At 43.9% G+C, this 17,082-nt stretch overlaps 1 protein-coding gene across 4 annotated transcripts in view; it reads right to left on the bottom strand.

Annotated features, from left to right (window-relative positions):
- The window catches only part of NECAB2 (N-terminal EF-hand calcium binding protein 2), a 366,975-nt gene that overhangs the window by 297,372 nt on the left and 52,521 nt on the right, over positions 1-17,082 (bottom strand). Inside the window, exon 1 of one of the 4 annotated variants that reach the window (XM_034788643.1) lies at positions 3,052-3,358. The exons of 2 other annotated variants lie outside the window; for them this stretch is intronic. In XM_034788643.1, the coding sequence (XP_034644534.1) occupies positions 3,052-3,276 (225 nt within the window). In that variant the 5' untranslated portion in view covers positions 3,277-3,358. Of the gene's footprint in view, positions 1-3,051; positions 3,359-17,082 lie in introns of those variants that run through there. One more of the 4 variants, XM_034788642.1, reaches the window with a different exon arrangement.

Genomic DNA, 17,082 nt, shown 5'->3' with positions numbered 1-17,082 from the left:
TGAGCCCAGAATTGGGCTTAGATCACAAATGAAATGAGTTTTGGGGTCTTTAGCAGGTGCCAGTGCCTACCATAGATTACAGCATGATTCAACAAGATTTGTCAGGAAATCTAAGGACTAGTATAGAGGAAATAATGCTGGTTTGGACTTAGGGATATTAACAGACTCCAGCTAGTGCCATCAGTAGCTAATTTTTATGATAACTACACTTTTTTGGTTTTGTTTTCTTAAAGATGGAAGGCTGCAAAACTGATGTACGTTTTGAATTATTAGATGCCACTGTCTGAGCGAATATGTAATTATAACTGTTTGCACTATATTTTCTTCAAGAGTTACCTGTGCTAGGGTTTGTTTCTTCCCCCCAACTCTGTTCTCATTTAATTCCATCTAAATGCAAAGAATTTACTAAAGCAGCCAACTGTAAATATGATAAAGTATTAAACACACAGTCCCTAACAATATTGACATAAAAGTTACAAATCATTTGCATGCCCTAAGGACAGCTCAGTGCAAGCTATTACATAGCTGTCCTTGGGGATTCTGTTCACTACTCTTCAGAGGGTTCTATATTTTTGGCGAAGATACTATCCAGAAAAGTTGCAAAATTTGTACAGATCCAAGCTAACAAAATAGGACTATGGGTAAATATCAGATGTAAAAATCGTTAAATTACCGACGTTTTCTCACTAGACTTTTATGATTAAAAAAGGAGACTACTGTAATCATAAGAATAGCAGAGAAGAAAATTTGACAAAGCCCAATTATGTTTAACAAGCATGCCACACATAATGAGAGCATGTCCTAGCATCTCAAGAAAAGAACACAGCAAAAGGTATTCTGTTTAATCACCTTCATTTTACAAAGCAATCCAGCAGTCATGCCTGACACACACAGTCTCTCTCATGTATGGTATAGGCTGGCTATGTTCCCCCCAAGTTATTTAGTTAGTTACCAAGTGAAATTATATCTCTTGGCTGAAATTCACATGCCAGAGCCTTCCGAGATCAATGAATTCCTAGTTATTTTATTCTGGGACAATTTTTTTTTTTTTACTTGTGGTTAATTTTGTAAGAATTTTAAATATGCTAAACTAATTTCTTGCATAGTTGAGAGAAGAAATCTACCTCAAAGGTTGGAATGAACTCACTGTATGTATCTCTTACTCTTGTAAAGGGTTTAATTACATTAATATGCCCCACACTTTTCTTTCACACTTTAAATTAAGTCTCTCAAATACAGATTTCATTAAGATTGAAACATCCAGTTTAATGTACCTTAAATGCCAAATGATCAAGCTCATTTGAGGCTTAACATTCAAAAAATGTCCACTTTACAGCAGTGGCTCTCAGCCTTTCCAGACTACTGTACCCTTTCAGGTGTCTGATTTGTCTTGCGTACCCCCAAGTTTCACCTCACTTCAAAACTACTTGCTTACAAAATCTGACAAACATACAAAAAAGTGCCACAGCGCACTATCAAGCAATTTTTCAGTATTTCTCATTTGTACCATATAATTATAAAATAAATCAATTGGAATATAAGTATTGTATTTACATTTCAATGTATAGCATATAGAACAGTATAAAACAATCATTAGATGAAAATTTAGTTTGTACCGACTTCACTGGTGCTTTTTATGTAGCCTGTTGTAAAACTAGATAAATATCTAGATGAGTTGATGTACCCCCTGGAAAACCTCTGTGTATCCCCAGGGGTACGTTCACCCTGGTTGAGAACCACTGCTTTACTCTTTCACCTTAGGAAATGTGCCAGAAATAACACCATATACTGTGTTTTATTTTTGATTTAACCTAAGTACATATTGGATGTTACTAGCTATTGAGCAATCATCACAGAATACCTATCATTCACTTGTAAATTAAATACAATAAGAGAGATCCCATTTCCCATCATCAAAGTGGAATTGCATCAGACCACTAACTTAGCATGCCAAGCCAGGCTTAGGAACACTAACTATTCTTCAATTTCAGTGTTGTTAAAGTGCCATTTGCTTTCTATTTACTGAAACCTAGCCAACTGCATTGATAAAATGTATCTAGAAAACAGTGGGGTTTGAAGTGCAAACAAGCCCATTTAATCTAATCTCAAATTGCAGAGCAGATGTTTGCCTTAAAATATTCATCTAAATGGATGGTCCATATAGATTTCGCCCTTTCTGGCTCTCATCTCTCCCGGCAATATTGATCCACACAAACACCCCAGATACTTTTCAAGTTCGGAAGACAGTAGCATGTGCATTTAAGAGGAAAAGCAGCGATTGTACCAGCAACAGAAGACTGGGGGGAGGGAGGGACACCGCTACCACATAATGGAGCACGAGGAGGTTCTTTCAAATGAACCTGTGCCGGGTTGGGCACCGAATACTCTTATTGACACAGTGCCCAGGGGAGTTTCGGCTTCTCCCTTTCGGTGCTGCCAATGGCCCAGAGAAGCAGGTGAGCGGCAACTCCGGACATGAAACTGACAGCGGGAACTGGAGCGCTCAGAAGCGGCCCTTGAGACCCGGGTCCCTGCTCCTCAAAGAACTCACATGGCCGCTTCTAGGGACCACTGCGCTCGCCTTGGAGAGGCAGCTCCCCTGCGATGCAAGACCTACCCACCTCGCCGCGCAGCGGGCGCCTTTTCAACCTGAACTCTCCTGGGGGCGGAAAGCTGCCCGGACTGGGGGCCACTCCCGTCCCAGCTGAAGTGCCGCTCCGTTAGGATGCACCGACAGAGCAAGCACCTCCCCTGCCCCCATCTGCTCTTTGCCTCGGCTGCAAAGCCCTCCCCGACCCCGCTGCGACCCGGGGGCGTCCCGCCCGGCTCGGGGGCGCTGGGGGCACGGGGAGAGGGCGCCTGCAAAGGGGGGGCGGGTGCGACTCGCAGCGCCCTCACTTTTGCGGCGCTTTGCACCAGTCCAGGCTCCCCTGGAAAGTCCAGGGGCCGGGAGAGAGTCGCCCGCGCCGCTCCTGCAGCCCCAAGGCAGCTGCTCCCCCAGCCCCGTCCCCCAGCGCGGCCCGAGCCCCCGGGCCGGGGCTCCGAACTCACATCCAGGATCACGGAGGTGCCTTTCCGCTGCCCCGGGGGGAAGAATGCCTGGCCGGCGGCCGCCTGCCCCTCCTGCAGGAGCTCCCGCTCCGAGAGGATGCTCTTGTCGCTCATCTTGGTGACGATCCAGCGGACCAGCCCGTCCAGCCCCCTGATCTGCGGCTGCTGTTTGCGGAGGAGCTTGTGGACGCTCTCCCTGCAGTAGCGCGCTGCCTGCTCGCACATCTTTCACACCGTCCTCATGCTGGAGCCGGGGGTATTCCCTCCCCCACCGGCTGCATCACCCCTGACAGCAGCTCGCCGGCACCGCTGCAAACCCCGCCCTGCACACTCACAGGAGGGGAGCAGCCAGGGGCGGATCCGAGGGGGGGATATGGGGAAGCTGCTTTGTGTAAATGATAAGCGCTGCAGCCCTCTGCTCACAGCCCCCCCAGCTCCTCCTAAACCCCGGAGTCCTGGCTCCCAGCTCCAATCACTAACCTATCCCCCCCCTTCCACAACCAGGGTTAGAACCCCGGAGTCCTGGCTCCCAGCTCCAATCACTAACCTACCTCCCTTTCCACAACCAGGGTTAGAACCCAGGAGTCCTGGCTCCCAGCTCCAATCACTAACACCCCCACCCCTTCCACAACCAGGGTTGGAACCCAGCGCTCCTGACTCATGTCAGGGGGGACTAAATTGGAATGAATGGTGGAGTGACTTGGCACACAGGATCACAATGCCACTCATATTTGGCCCATTTTGGTTGCTTGGCCCTGCCGATGAAGCTAGAACCTCTCTCAGGCACAAGCTGCTGGAAACGCCTCTACTTGGTCTCCATCTGTCAAGGCTGACTCCCCACTCTGGCACTTCGAGTGCAGAAGTGGGGCCCACAAGGATTTTTAAAAATTAATACTTGCCACTCCAGGCTTGTATTAAACTCCCAAGGTGACAGCTTTTTTCTGACCTTGGCTTGGTAAATGCTGCCACCACCCAATGCAAAACCCCTTTTTTTGGAACCCAGGAAGGCGCACTTGGGAATTCCTTCCTATGGGGTACCCTCACAAGCTGTTTCACACACAACCCCCTCCGGGGAAGAGCTGAGAAATAAAACAAAAGAAGTATCAGAGGGATAGCCGTGTTAGTCTGAATCTGTAAAAAGCAACAGAGGGTCCTGTGGCACCTTTGAGACTAACAGAAGTATTGGGAGCATAAGCTTTCGTGGATAAGAACCTCACTTCTACAAAAGAAATTAGCTGTTGCCACCAGCTAAGTAAACAACTTATGCACAAACCTCTTAGGACACCAAAAACCCAACAACAGACACAAACGGGAAGTTTTTTCCCCCATTTTAAAAAGTTCTAGCCTTCCCATTGGCTCTTTTGGTCAGGTGCCCACTCCCTTTCCTTTACCTGGGGGACTTTGTTAGCCCTTTACAGGTAAAGCAAGCAGAGAACAGCCCCCAAGAGGGACTTTATAGCTAACTGGCTGGCTGGGTGTCCATAAAAGGGAGCTACCCCGCTTCATTTATCACACCATCATTACTGTGTCAGACCAAAAATTTGAACCCCTGTGTATGTAGGACAACCTAGAATACAACCTACTTCCGCCACCCCACAAAAAAACCCTCACAAAACCAGCCAACTGATTCCACTTGGCTCTTTCTAGAGCTGCTGAACTAATTGCCTGGCTCAACTGGACAAATATTCCTAATCCTAGAATTCTGCTTGGAAAAAGACATGCTTTGTGCTGTTTACATCCACAGACCAAGAGTATTATTTACAATATTTATAAATCCTTCTGCCAAAGTGCCATAACCCACTTTATCTTCCCTCCGAGCACCCTCTGCACACACACAAAATATTCACACATTGGAAGGACAATAATGGAGAAAATTAAGACTAGAGATAGACCCAAGCAGCAAAGTGCAGATCCAGACCCTCTCAAAGTAGACCTCAGGGAGTCATCTCTAATTAGAAGTGTATTGTGTGGGTCAGTACACAGAGCAGCACAGACTGTTTTGATGTCAATTCCAGTGAACTTTGTTTTATTTTGTTAATAGTATGTCAGTGTGCTGTTTTAAAATGATTTGGCATTATAGATATACATAAATAGGCATATCTATTTTAAATATTATGGTGTCCTCCTTCCACGTTCCAAGATATCTTGCTGGTAGTTGGCTGAGTTGAGACAGAACTAGGCTGTGCTTCATGATCCTCTAAGACTGGGGAACTCCAAAACCTTTTAATAGCATGGACCACATCTTAATAGACAGATCGTGCTTTTCCATAGCATGGACCACCTCCCATCCAGTTTGTGTATGCAGGGACCATCTACGTCAAACATTTGTGGCAGCTACTGTAGTTGCTTGTGTGGAAGATCAATATTAGTAAAGTGTGTATTCTTAAACAGCTGTAATGCAACTTTGTAGCTGGAAGGAAAGAAGGCACCCAGAGGTATACGACCAACCAGTTCTCCATAAACCACCAAGGAGTCCAGAGCATTAGTGGTCCACAGAGCATGATTTTGGAACCACTGCTCGAGGCCATAGGTTCCAAACAACTAGGATAATATGAATACGCCACGCTTTCTTTGAAGGTACTTGGCTAGCCATCCTCCTTTTATCTAGTGGTCCTCAGTGCAACCTTAACCCTTATGTTAGAGTCAGGCTCCCACTGAAGTAGACTGCAGCTGTCTTGAACTTCAGTGAGGAGCAAGATTGGGTTCCTTGGTAAAAATTTCATTGCTAAGGTTCTGTGCTGAGCCCTTCATCACCGCCCACTTAGAGACTCACTGTGTGTTATAGTCCAAAATACCATAAGAACAGCCATACTGGGTCCACCTAGCCCAGTATCCTGTCTTCCAGCAGTGGCCAGCGCCAGCTTCAGAGGGAATGAACAGAACAGGTGATCATCAGGTGATCCATCTCCTGCACAACAGGCCCGATCAGATGTGCACATTAATTGCTCTTTCCTTCTTTCCCTTGTCCTTTATTATTATTATTATTATGGGAGCCCACGTGTAGGATTGTATCATTTATCTGCACTAGGGACCACTGCACCAGTGCAGCTACCCCAGAGCAAATCCGAGGCGTAGACATGCAGAACTCTACTTCATTCTTGCTGCATCTTTTCCTTGTTCGAGTGAACCAGGAAGAAACTTGTTATTCTGTTATTAACCAGAAGCGAAGGTGCTCAGCTGCTGCTTGAAGACAAGTGATTGGGAGCTCAGTTCTCTCTGCTGGAATAAGCATATAACGGCTGTGGGCTCTGGAAATGTGTTATAAATAGAGCACACATAAAGACTGGCGGTGGGATACTGCTTTCATCCTCACCACCCCTCATTTAGGTAGCATTTTGCTGCAGTATTTACTTTTTCCCCAGCAGTTCAAAATTAATTAAAAAGTTGAAAAGCTGCAGGGATTTTATGGTGGTTCATTGAAACTGTATGCAGTGTGCTAACTGGGCCGCATTCCCCTATGGTGAAATTCATTCCTCTGAGAGGACTAGACGAGGCCTATGCACCACTGACATCCTACGTAAGACTTACTGCAAAAAGACCATAAGATAAGGCATAAAGTTGATATCTTATACTTTCTTTGCATAAGGCTTAAATGGGACTTAAGTGAGGCCTTCTCCTGGCTCTCCCCGAAGCAGTGAATTTTTCCCTCAGAAAATAGCTGTGGTATGGAATTTGATTGGCTGTGTTGCCCATTCTGGGTGGAGTTAAGAGTGGATTATAGAAGTTGGAGCTGGAATAGATCTATTTGGTCAACTCCAACCCTCCTTGTTAGTGGGGAATTGTCCCACAATGTACACGTTTTTGGCAGTGCCAAGAGATCTGACACTTCTCGAGAGAGATTATTCCACAGCTCAGTAGATTGTGCAGTGGTGATAAATACCATAAATTTCTCCATATACCTAATTATATCCCCTTCTACACTAAATGATTCCATTCTTTCCTTGGTATTTACTTGCTCCAAATATTCATATGCTTATCCTTCCCCTTCAGCCATCCCTTAGAAATGGCATCTCTGCTAAATACATATGTGAATAATTCAGTCAATTCATTATCCTATTTTCCATTGCCAGCTTATGATGCTCTCCCATTTACTTATTATTCAAAATTGCTCAGTGAATACATTTACAAATAATGTTTTTCGGTGCCTTTTCCTAGCAATTTGTTATCAGTATTCACACTGGAAACTTTGGGCTCTGTATATAACATGTGGAAAAATAACACTTCCAACATAACATGTTAGAAAAAATATTTCAATGATATGAAGTGACATTAAAAAAACATTGGCAATTTCCACGGGGCAGTTAAATTTAGCTGTAGGCCAATGTATTTTTCACATACAGTGCTCATGGGAGGGTTGAATTATGGAGGGAAATAAAGTATATATAACCAATGGCTACATGGCAAAAGGCAGGGAATTCAAAGTGAAATTAGACACTAGACAGCTACATTTTCCAATGGGTTGCTGGATAGTTAGCCAAACAACTCCCATAAAAGTCAAGATGGGTACAGTATGTGGCTATAGCCGCATACTCTTTGGAACGTTAGGCAGTGAGCCCTTCTTCCTTCCTGCTGTTGTCAGAAGAATAACATAGAAGAATATAAAATGGCCAATGAACTCTAACACAAACTGCCCTCATCCCTTGCTATTAACTGTTTCATTGCTGATGCATCCTACACAAATAGCTTTGTTATAGGAGCATTACCCTGATGTTTCAATAATTATCTGATCTCGCAGCAGATATTTGATGTGCCTACTTTAATGCACCTGACAGTGCATTTTGCCTGCTTTACAGTACCTGGCACTTTAACAAGAAAGCAGTTTATTTTCTCTTGAGAAACCAACATGCAGGGGAGGGGTACCGGATATACTTTTTGTTTTTTCACCAAAGGAGCAGAGAGCAATATTATTGACAGCTGCCGCTCGCTTTGAAAGCTTAATGGATGGAGAGTACCACTTAATTGGAAATAAAACAGAATAAAAAGCAGGGTAAAATCTTCCAACAGACCAGCCTCCTGTAGCCAGCATGCATTTCAATGAAATTAGCAAATGTTAATTATAGACCTAGGCAGAACCAGCAAGATGCACAGAACTGATTTCAGCCTGATGGACCCTGCTCTTACGCCAGCCAACTCTAGAGCCCTCAGGGAGGTTTTTAATAGCTATTCCCCTCCTGCAGCATCCTCTAAGTTCTTGCAATCAATTATGAGACCACAGGACCCCCAGTAAGCCAAAAATAGCAAAAACGAAAACATAGCTATGCCTGCTGTGCTCCGACAAGTATCTTAGGTCAGCCGATTGATCAACTGCCATTTTGTTTTTCATGTTCCTTAGCTAGCAGGACCCTGAAATACTGGATGCTGGGGAGGAGGGGTGCAGACCAGCAAAAAGACATTTAAAAGCTACAGTTTTGGCTCCACTTTCAGTTCACTGACATGCTATGTTTAACTTCCCTATTATTGCACTAACCAGGCACACACATGGTATAATCTGAAATATCACATGCTGATCTCAGACCATTGCAAATACATAGGGCTTCTGATTTCAGATTTTAAGCGATAAACAGGGCCGGCTCCAGGCACCATCTGAGCAAGCTGGTGCTTGGGGCAGCAGATTGTTCGAGGCGGCATTCTGCCCAATCCTAGGGCGGCACGTCCGCTTTTTTTTTTGTTCTTGTTCTGCTCTGGCCTTCCTGTAGGGGGCGGCGGCGCGGAGAACCAGAGCACCCTGCAGGGCAGTCCTCTTCCTTCCCTCTCCGCCGACCGGAGCGGAGCCCTCGCGGCAGGCGGCGGCACAGCGGGAGGGGCCGCGTGGCAGCGCCCCTGCTGAAGCCCTGGCCGCCCCCTTCTCTCTCTCTCTCCCACCCGTTCCCACTCCCTCCTCCTCCCCCCCAGCCGGTCCCCCTGCACCCGCACTCCGGCTGCCCCGGTTTTTTGTTTGTTTGTTTGTTTTTTTGCTTGGGGCAGCCAAAAAGCCAGAGCCGGCCCTGGCGATAAACACTGAGAAAATGCCCCTATAAAAAAGAAATCTGTGCTTAACCAATAAACACTAACAAAAACACCAGAAGTATCTAAGGGTTTGTCTACCGGAGCAGCAATGTGGACTACAGGGGTGTGATTTCTAATGCACGCTAAAGTGCTGCATATTAATTGTCTGTGTAAAGCCTGCTGGTGCGCACTAAAGGTTCCTTAGTGTACTTTAATGTAGTGCTCTTTGAAACCGTACTATGTCAAAGTGCACAAGAGAACATTGCAAAGAGATTACTCATTACAGTATGCACTACTGTGATTAATGTATATAATATATACATGACTCAGTACAGTATATACAAGAAAGCCCTTGAAAACCCTGATTTTTGACAGCTACATAAAATTGCTAAAAATAAACCCTGAAAAAATAAATTAATAAATCCTGAAAAAGAGAAGCCTTAAAATACACAATAGGGCAAAGCAAGGACAGACTGACTTTCTAAAGCCTTAGAGAGGTTGTAGTCCCTCTGTAATTAAGACTGACATGTTTTCCCATTATGAGCCCAATTTTACCTGCTTTCCCTAAAAGCCTCAAGAAAATGTTTCCACTTCCAATTGTGTGTCTGTAATCTGCAACCAGCAGACAATTTTTTCACCAGATGTGAGGCCATTCATGCAAGGTTTTCTCTGTGGAAAATCTTCCACCGTCCATTCTCAATAGCTGCAGTCTTGCCCGATACCCAGGCAATCAGAGCTCCTGTTTTCTTCTTCCCAACCACATACCAAAAAGGGACAAGCACACATGGAATCTTCACTCCCTAGGCACTCTCCCTCAGGTGCCAGCTCTTAGCTTCATTGGCTAAACTAGAATCACTACCAGGACAAACTCAATACTTCTCTCCTATTCCCGAGACAACTCTAAACCACCAGGCCCAGTCCCTGAGAGGGATATCTCCTGACAGTATCGCTGAGTGGTAGCAAAGTTAAATGAATGCACTCTCCTTTCTCTGCACTGCATCTGGAGGTAACGGGAAGTAGCTCTCCCATTCCCCTAAGTGCCTAGGTCAGAGGCACTATCATCCCAACAGCAGCTTTGTCCCCGAGCATGGATGCTGCTGCACCACCCCAGAACTAGCACATTCAACCCACACCCTGCAGAGAGCATATCCCGGTGGAATCTTCAGCACTCTGCCTAGATGAGGTAGTTAGCAGCACAATATTCACCCTTCCCTCAGACTTCTTCTGTGACCCTAGGACAAGTCCCTTAGCCTCTCTGCACCTCAGTTACCCCATCTGTACAATGGGGATAATAGCACTGCCCTACCTCGCAGAGGTGCTCTGAGGATAAACACACTAAAGATTGAGAGGCACTCAGGTAGTATGGTATTGGGGGCATATAAATACTAAAGATTGAAAAACCCACTGTACTCTACACACTTATGTTGTTATAAACTCACATGTTACCCAGGCTCAGTGCTAGAGCCCTAAAAAAAGACATGCTGGGACGCCTTCACATTCTCAGAAGTACTAGAACACCATTTTGGTTCCCCCAAAAAGTGACAGAGCAGCACTCGGGACCACTCCAGCATGAATCGAATGCTGCTTCGGCAATTACAAAAGGAGAAGTTAAATATTTTTCGCTTGGAAAGAACTGCAGTAAATGGTTTCCTTCAGTTCAAGCCCTGCACTTTCCAAGGTAGCTGTTACCTGGGTAAGTTATGCAGATACCAAACGATTGCAAAGGGCACTTACTGTAATTGGAAATAACAGGTTATCTGAAGAATCTAATGCCTTCTGAAGAGAGAAAGGTCCGAGACAGAGATCAGAAGAAATGCCTGCATTTCAGCATGAGACACAGAGAAGGCGACTTTCATCTCCCCTTTTGAATTATACTTTTTCCCCCTTCCACACAGCAGGGAGTTTTATTTAATTAATAACTTCCAACAGGCAAAGCCTACAGTTTCAGTTAGAGCAAAATGTCAAAGATGACTTACTAATATTTGCTAATGACTGACAGATTAAGGTTAATCCAAGTGTTTGGTATCAAGAAGAAGAAACACCAGACAACCATCACATTAGGAAGAACAGGGCTACAGATGCAATGTTACTTTGTCTATGCAATACGAGTACAGTTCATTTGAGGTTCAGGATAGAATATATGGGAGAACAGACCAGGTCTGAACTTAATTTTAGGGACTGTCTGACTACATCTGCAGACGGCAAAAAGCTAGTACCTTGGTTTCATTTTCTGTGCCCCTCCTAAATTACATCCAGCCCTCCTTGTTTTGAGACTGAGCACGTGTGACATTCTTCAGCCCTATCTCTACAAAATGGGTGAGAGGAATCAAGCTGAACTGATGGAGGATGGGAAGTGAGCTGAGATAGGCTGTTTCAGGCTGGCTCGACGTGGAGTGTGACATTCACTCCAAGGCAGAGAATCAGCTCAAAGTCTATGGTATGATTAAGTTCCCCTTATGGCCTATTTTGAGTGTTTTGCTGGCTTTGCTGAGGGAGGATAAATGAATGAACCTGGAATATGAACACGACGCTATCAAGCAGAGCACTACAGGGTTTAAAAAAAACCTATTTATTTTCTATGAAAAGTTTTGGGGAAAAAAAATCTCATTTAGTTTGAAATGTTTCCCTTTATTGTTTAGGTTAAGCCCAAAACAACAATTCTCTGCCCTATTTTCAAGAGCAAAAGTGAACTCACCAAACTTTTCAGATTTCAAAACCATAGGGATGTAATTAAAAAAAAATGAAACAGGTACCCTAATGAAACCTGGTCTGGTGATAACTTTAGCCATTCAAGGATGATCTCAATCTCTAGAACTAAATCATGTGCGTTTGATGCTCTTTAACTTGTTTGGCAATATCACACTTACTGTAGACTATCATAAACAATTTCCTTTGCCCACAAAAGTTAGTGTCATCACTGTCTAAAGCACTATACACAATGTGGGCCATAAAACTAAGAATAAGTTCTAGAAACCTGTTTCATACACAGCCATTTTAAAAGGCATATTATTTAAATGAAAAAATGGACTTCACTGGGTTTCACCAAGAAACAACTGAAGTCATGGCTTGGTTTCCCCGACTTTCCTCTGATTCATTAAGCAGGGGATTTAAAACTATGGCGTGCACCTCCCTAGGGCGTGTGGAGGAACGTTCAGGGGAGCAAACAGCAATGCCAGGCAGTTTGTGCTAGCCCTGCATGGCAGGGCCCAGGCCAGCCCCCCACCCATAGGGGTAGGGAGGGAGCACCACCTTTACTCCGACTCACCTCAGCAGGTCACCTAGTCTGTGGGTCAGTGTCAACATCCGCTGTGGCTGCACTGATTTCCACTCCTGGCAGCCTCCAGACCCAGCACTGGCTCCAGCCCCAGAGACTGTCACATGCGCCTTCCCCCAAGGGGGGGAGGGGCATAGGGGCAGGTACTGGCCCTGCCCTAGCGATGCAGCCTGGCTGCAACGTACAAGTGACCTGCTGCTGAACCTTTGGTACCTGGGCCGTACCATTGGTAAGTATCTGTGTATTTGAAACTTACAGGTAACTCCTGGGGGAATTCTGCACCACTGTGCATGCGCAGAATTAATGTGTCCCACAGATTGTGTTTTCTCTGCAGAAAATACATTCTGCTGAAGAGACTCTGCAGTTATGCCTTTCGCCCACCAAGAGCTGCTGTGGCACCAGCAGTGAGTGGGGGATGCAGGGCCAAATGGGTGGCTGAGTGGGGGTTAGGGCCACATGGAGATGGGCAGTTGAGTGGGGGGTGCAGGACCATATGAGGACATGGGAAAATTGGCTGAGTGAAGGGTGCAGGGACACATGGGGACAGAGGCAGATGTGCCTGACTGAATGGGAGAGGCTAGGGGTCAGCCAGGATCTGCATGGGGGAGTATCCCAAATCTCTAACAATCCCTCGCCCCAAAAAACCCATTCCATGATTTTCCCACCCACACTCAACAACCATCCAGAGGTTCACTCCTAGGCTCCTTCCCAGCAATTACTTCTCTCTCGCTCAGCTCCTCCATTACCCCTGACTCCCCCGAGCCTTTGCACTGCTTCTGAGGCATGCGAAAAATATGTTTCTGTATTGTAGTTTAAATAAATTACTCAGTGTTCTGTATTGAATATGCCTAGTAAGGAATCTATTTGTCAAAAATCATTCCCTGAATCTTTTTTTGTTGTCTGTATTGTTACAGACCTACTTGCTGACAGGTATTTTGAAATAAATTACCAAAATAATTGAAATTGGCGTGATTACATTGTGTTGTTTTGGTAAATAAAATATGCAAAATTTTTAAATATTGTTCACAGATTTCCCCCAGGAGTAACAGATGTAGGTAATTGAATTAAAAAGTGTGTTAAGGTCTCTGGTTGGTTTATGAGTAGGCTATCAAGCATACTTTTGCATGGGTCTATTTTTGTCTGGGTTGGGGGGGTGCAACCAAAAATTGTAGCTCAAAGGGGGAGCTCAGCTCAAAAAGTTTGAAAACCACTGCCCTAAAAAGTACAACATAGACATGCTTTTGTATGAAGGATTTCTACAGAAGCCTTGGATTCAGAACACTTTAACCTGTCTGGTCATTCAGTGACAGACCTGCGGGTGGCTATATTACAACAGAAAAACTTCAAAAACAGACTCCAACGAGAGACTGCTGAGCTGGAATTGATATGCAAACTAGACACAATCAACTCCGGTTTGAATAAGGACTGGGAATGGCTGAGCCATTACAAACATTGAATCTATCTCCCCTTGTAAGTATGCTCACACTTCTTATCAAACTGTCTGTACTGGGCTATCTTGATTATCACTTCAAAAGTTTTTTTTCTCTTAATTAATTGGCCTCTCAGAGTTGGTAAGACAACTCCCACCTGTTTATGCTCTCTGTATGTGTGTATATATATCTCCTCAATACATGTTCCATTCTATATGCATCCGAAGAAGTGGGCTGTAGTCCACGAAAGCTTATGCTCTAATAAATTTGTTAGTCTCTAAGGTGCCACAAGTACTCCTGTTCTTTTTGCGGATACAGACTAACACGGCTGCTACTCTGAGTCCCATACTGTTATGAGTCCTGTACTGATTTCATAAACACAAGATTGCACCAACTGAAGTCCATGGGATTTTTGCCACTCCTTTTAATGGGAGAAGGATCAGACCCATTGTTTGTTATATCATTGGAATTCCTTGCATGTTACTCAATGTTATTTTGCACATATCTTTAATATGAATTGCTCTGTTGATCCTTGCAAAATAAAGAAGTTGAGAAAACTGAATGCAATAAAACCAAAATCTAAACTTAAATGGTTATTTGACAAAAAAAAATCCTCATTTTCTAGAAGACAGACATTTTAGCATTAAAGATGTCTTTTTTTCTCTCTTGCTTCGGAGATCCATTTGTCAACACAGTGGACTCATACTCAGTTATACAGGGCCAGAGCCTGCAAACACTTAGCAGTATGTTTTATTTTGTTTTCATGAACAGTCTAGCAAATGTCAATGGAACTGCTCACATAGATAAAGTTAAGCAACTGCACACGTGTGTGTAGGATTGGGGCCATACTCTTTATACAGCCTATAGCTAAGATTTTGTTTGTTTGCTTAAAGATTCGGATTCAAATTCTATTAAGTTCCTGGGTTAATACAATGTCACAATTGGTAGCATTAGTATGACCACCATACACAAGAACTAGAATTTTACTCAAATACCAAATTTTGAAAATATCAAACTATAACTAACACAAGGTTAAGATGTATTCCTCATTATGTTGCATAACTGAGGAAAAACAGGAAGACTGCAGGTAGATCGTGACTGTGTGTTATATATGTTTACTATCTCTAGAAATAAAACAAGATTGTCTTTTCAAAAATACACACACAAGCAGCTCAACAAAGTTTTCCTCATGCTGTTCCTCTCATGCCTTGTCTTGAAAATGTCAATATCAATCCCAACTCCTCTTGCTAAGGAACAAGTACAGTTTGACATGGTATTGCAGAATTGGAAACATTTTAAAGTTTACTGGAAATATGTTGCAATAAAAAGAGTACTCCTGAACTCCCACTCGAAACCTGATCTGAACTCAAAATAGACTATGGAGGTTCCAAAAAAAAAAAAAAAAGAGTTCTCTTATTCCTCATCCCACCCTCCCCCCAATGTTTCTTAAATTGTGGCTTTGGGAGTACAAAAAGATCGCAAGAAAAATTGTTCACAATACTCCTGGCCCAACCTGAACTCCCTTAAGACGACCTATTTTTGTGTATTTGCAGGTCAATTTTGCAAGTTTTATGGTATGCATAACAAAGACACGCCTAGCCAAAGATACTTAACATTTTAAAATCCATTTATCACTGGAAACATATACAGAGAATTCAGAAGCAATCTGTCACTGGATTCCTTCCCCTGAGTACCCCTAGACCCTGGGCAGAGACCCTTCACTCACAAGGCCTCTAACTCTGTCATGTTTGGGTGTTCCACCACACCAGCCCAGTTGTTAGAGAGACAGTCCACCCCTTCCAGGGTTGTCAACTAACTAAAAGAACTTAACACAAATAAGTTGTCCCACAGGTGGGCTAAGACCCTCTTTTTAAAAGAGAGCTTCTGTTAAGCTGTGTCCACAACTAGGCTCACAGGCTAATATGGAGAAATAATGCCATCAAAGATGCATCAGAATCAGGCCCTCCCTTCCTTCAGGAAGGGACCATCCAAGGAGTTCTTGCCTTCAGACAGCCCTCTCTCCAAAAACTGGAGGGCTGCTTTTCTCTCTCTGGTCTACCACTGACAGTGCTGTTTATTTCCCTTTTTAAGCTCCTTCCTCCAGGCTGACATCTCTCACAGGTGTGGTAGGATATGGCCAACTGATTCCACACCAGCTCATGAACCTGGTGTTGCCCAGTGTGGGGTTTCATAGAATCATAGGACTGGAAGGGACCTCCAGAGGTCATCTAGTCCAGTCTCCTGTACTCATGGCAGGACTAAATATTATCTAGACCATCCCTGACAGGTGTTTGTCTAACCTGGTCTTAAAAATCACCAATGACGGAGATTCCACATCCTCCCTAGGCAATTTATTTCAGTGTTTAACCACCCTGAAAATTAGGAAGTTTTTCCTAATGTCCAACCTAAACCTCTCTTGCTGCAATTAAAGCCCATTGCTTTTTGTCCTATCCTCAGAGGTTAACAAGAACAATTATTCTCCCTCCTCCTTGTAATAACCTTTTATGTACTTGAAAATGTATGTCCTCTCTCAGTCTTCTCTTTTCCAGACTAAACTAACCCAATTTTTTTCAATCTTCCCTCATAGGACATGTTTTCTAGACCTTTAATCATTTTTGTTGCTCTTCTCTGGACTTTTTCCAATTTGTCCACATCTTTCCTGAAATGTGGTGCCCAGAACTGGACACAATACTCCAGTTGAGGCCTAATCAGTGCAGAGTAGAGTGGAAGAATTACTTCTTGTGTCTTACTTACAACACTCCTGCTAATATATCCCAGAATGATGTTTGCTTTTTTTGCAACTGTGTTACACTGTTGACTCATATTTAGCTTGTGCTCCACTATGACCCCCAGATCTCCTTCCTAGGCAGTCATTTCCCATTTTGTATGTGTGCAACTGATTGTTCCTTTCTAAGTGGAGTACTTTGCATTTGTCCTTATTGAATTTCATCCTGTTTACTACTTCAGACCATTTCTCCAGTTTGTCCAGATCATTTTGAATTATAATCCTATCCCCCAAAGCACTTGCAACCCCTCCCAGCTTAGTATCATCCACAAATTTTATAAGTGCACTCTCTATGCCATTATCAAAATCATTGGTGAAGATATTGAACAGAAACAGACCTAGAACTGAGCCCTGCAGGACCCCACTTGTTATTCCAGCATGACTGTGAGCCACTGATAACTAGTCCCAGAGAGTAGTTTTCCAACCAGTTATGCACCCACTTTATAGTAGCTCCATCTAGGTTGCATTTCCCTAGGTTGTTTATGAGAAGGTCACAGTATCAAAAGCTTTACTAAAGTCAAGATATACCATGTCTACCGCTTCCCCCCCTCCACAAG

This window comes from Trachemys scripta, chromosome 13 (assembly GCF_013100865.1).
Source record: "Trachemys scripta elegans isolate TJP31775 chromosome 13, CAS_Tse_1.0, whole genome shotgun sequence".
NCBI classification, from domain to species: domain Eukaryota; kingdom Metazoa; phylum Chordata; order Testudines; family Emydidae; genus Trachemys; species Trachemys scripta.
The sequence above is the reverse complement of the archived record's forward strand: the minus strand, read 5'-3'. Positions and strand labels throughout refer to the sequence as shown.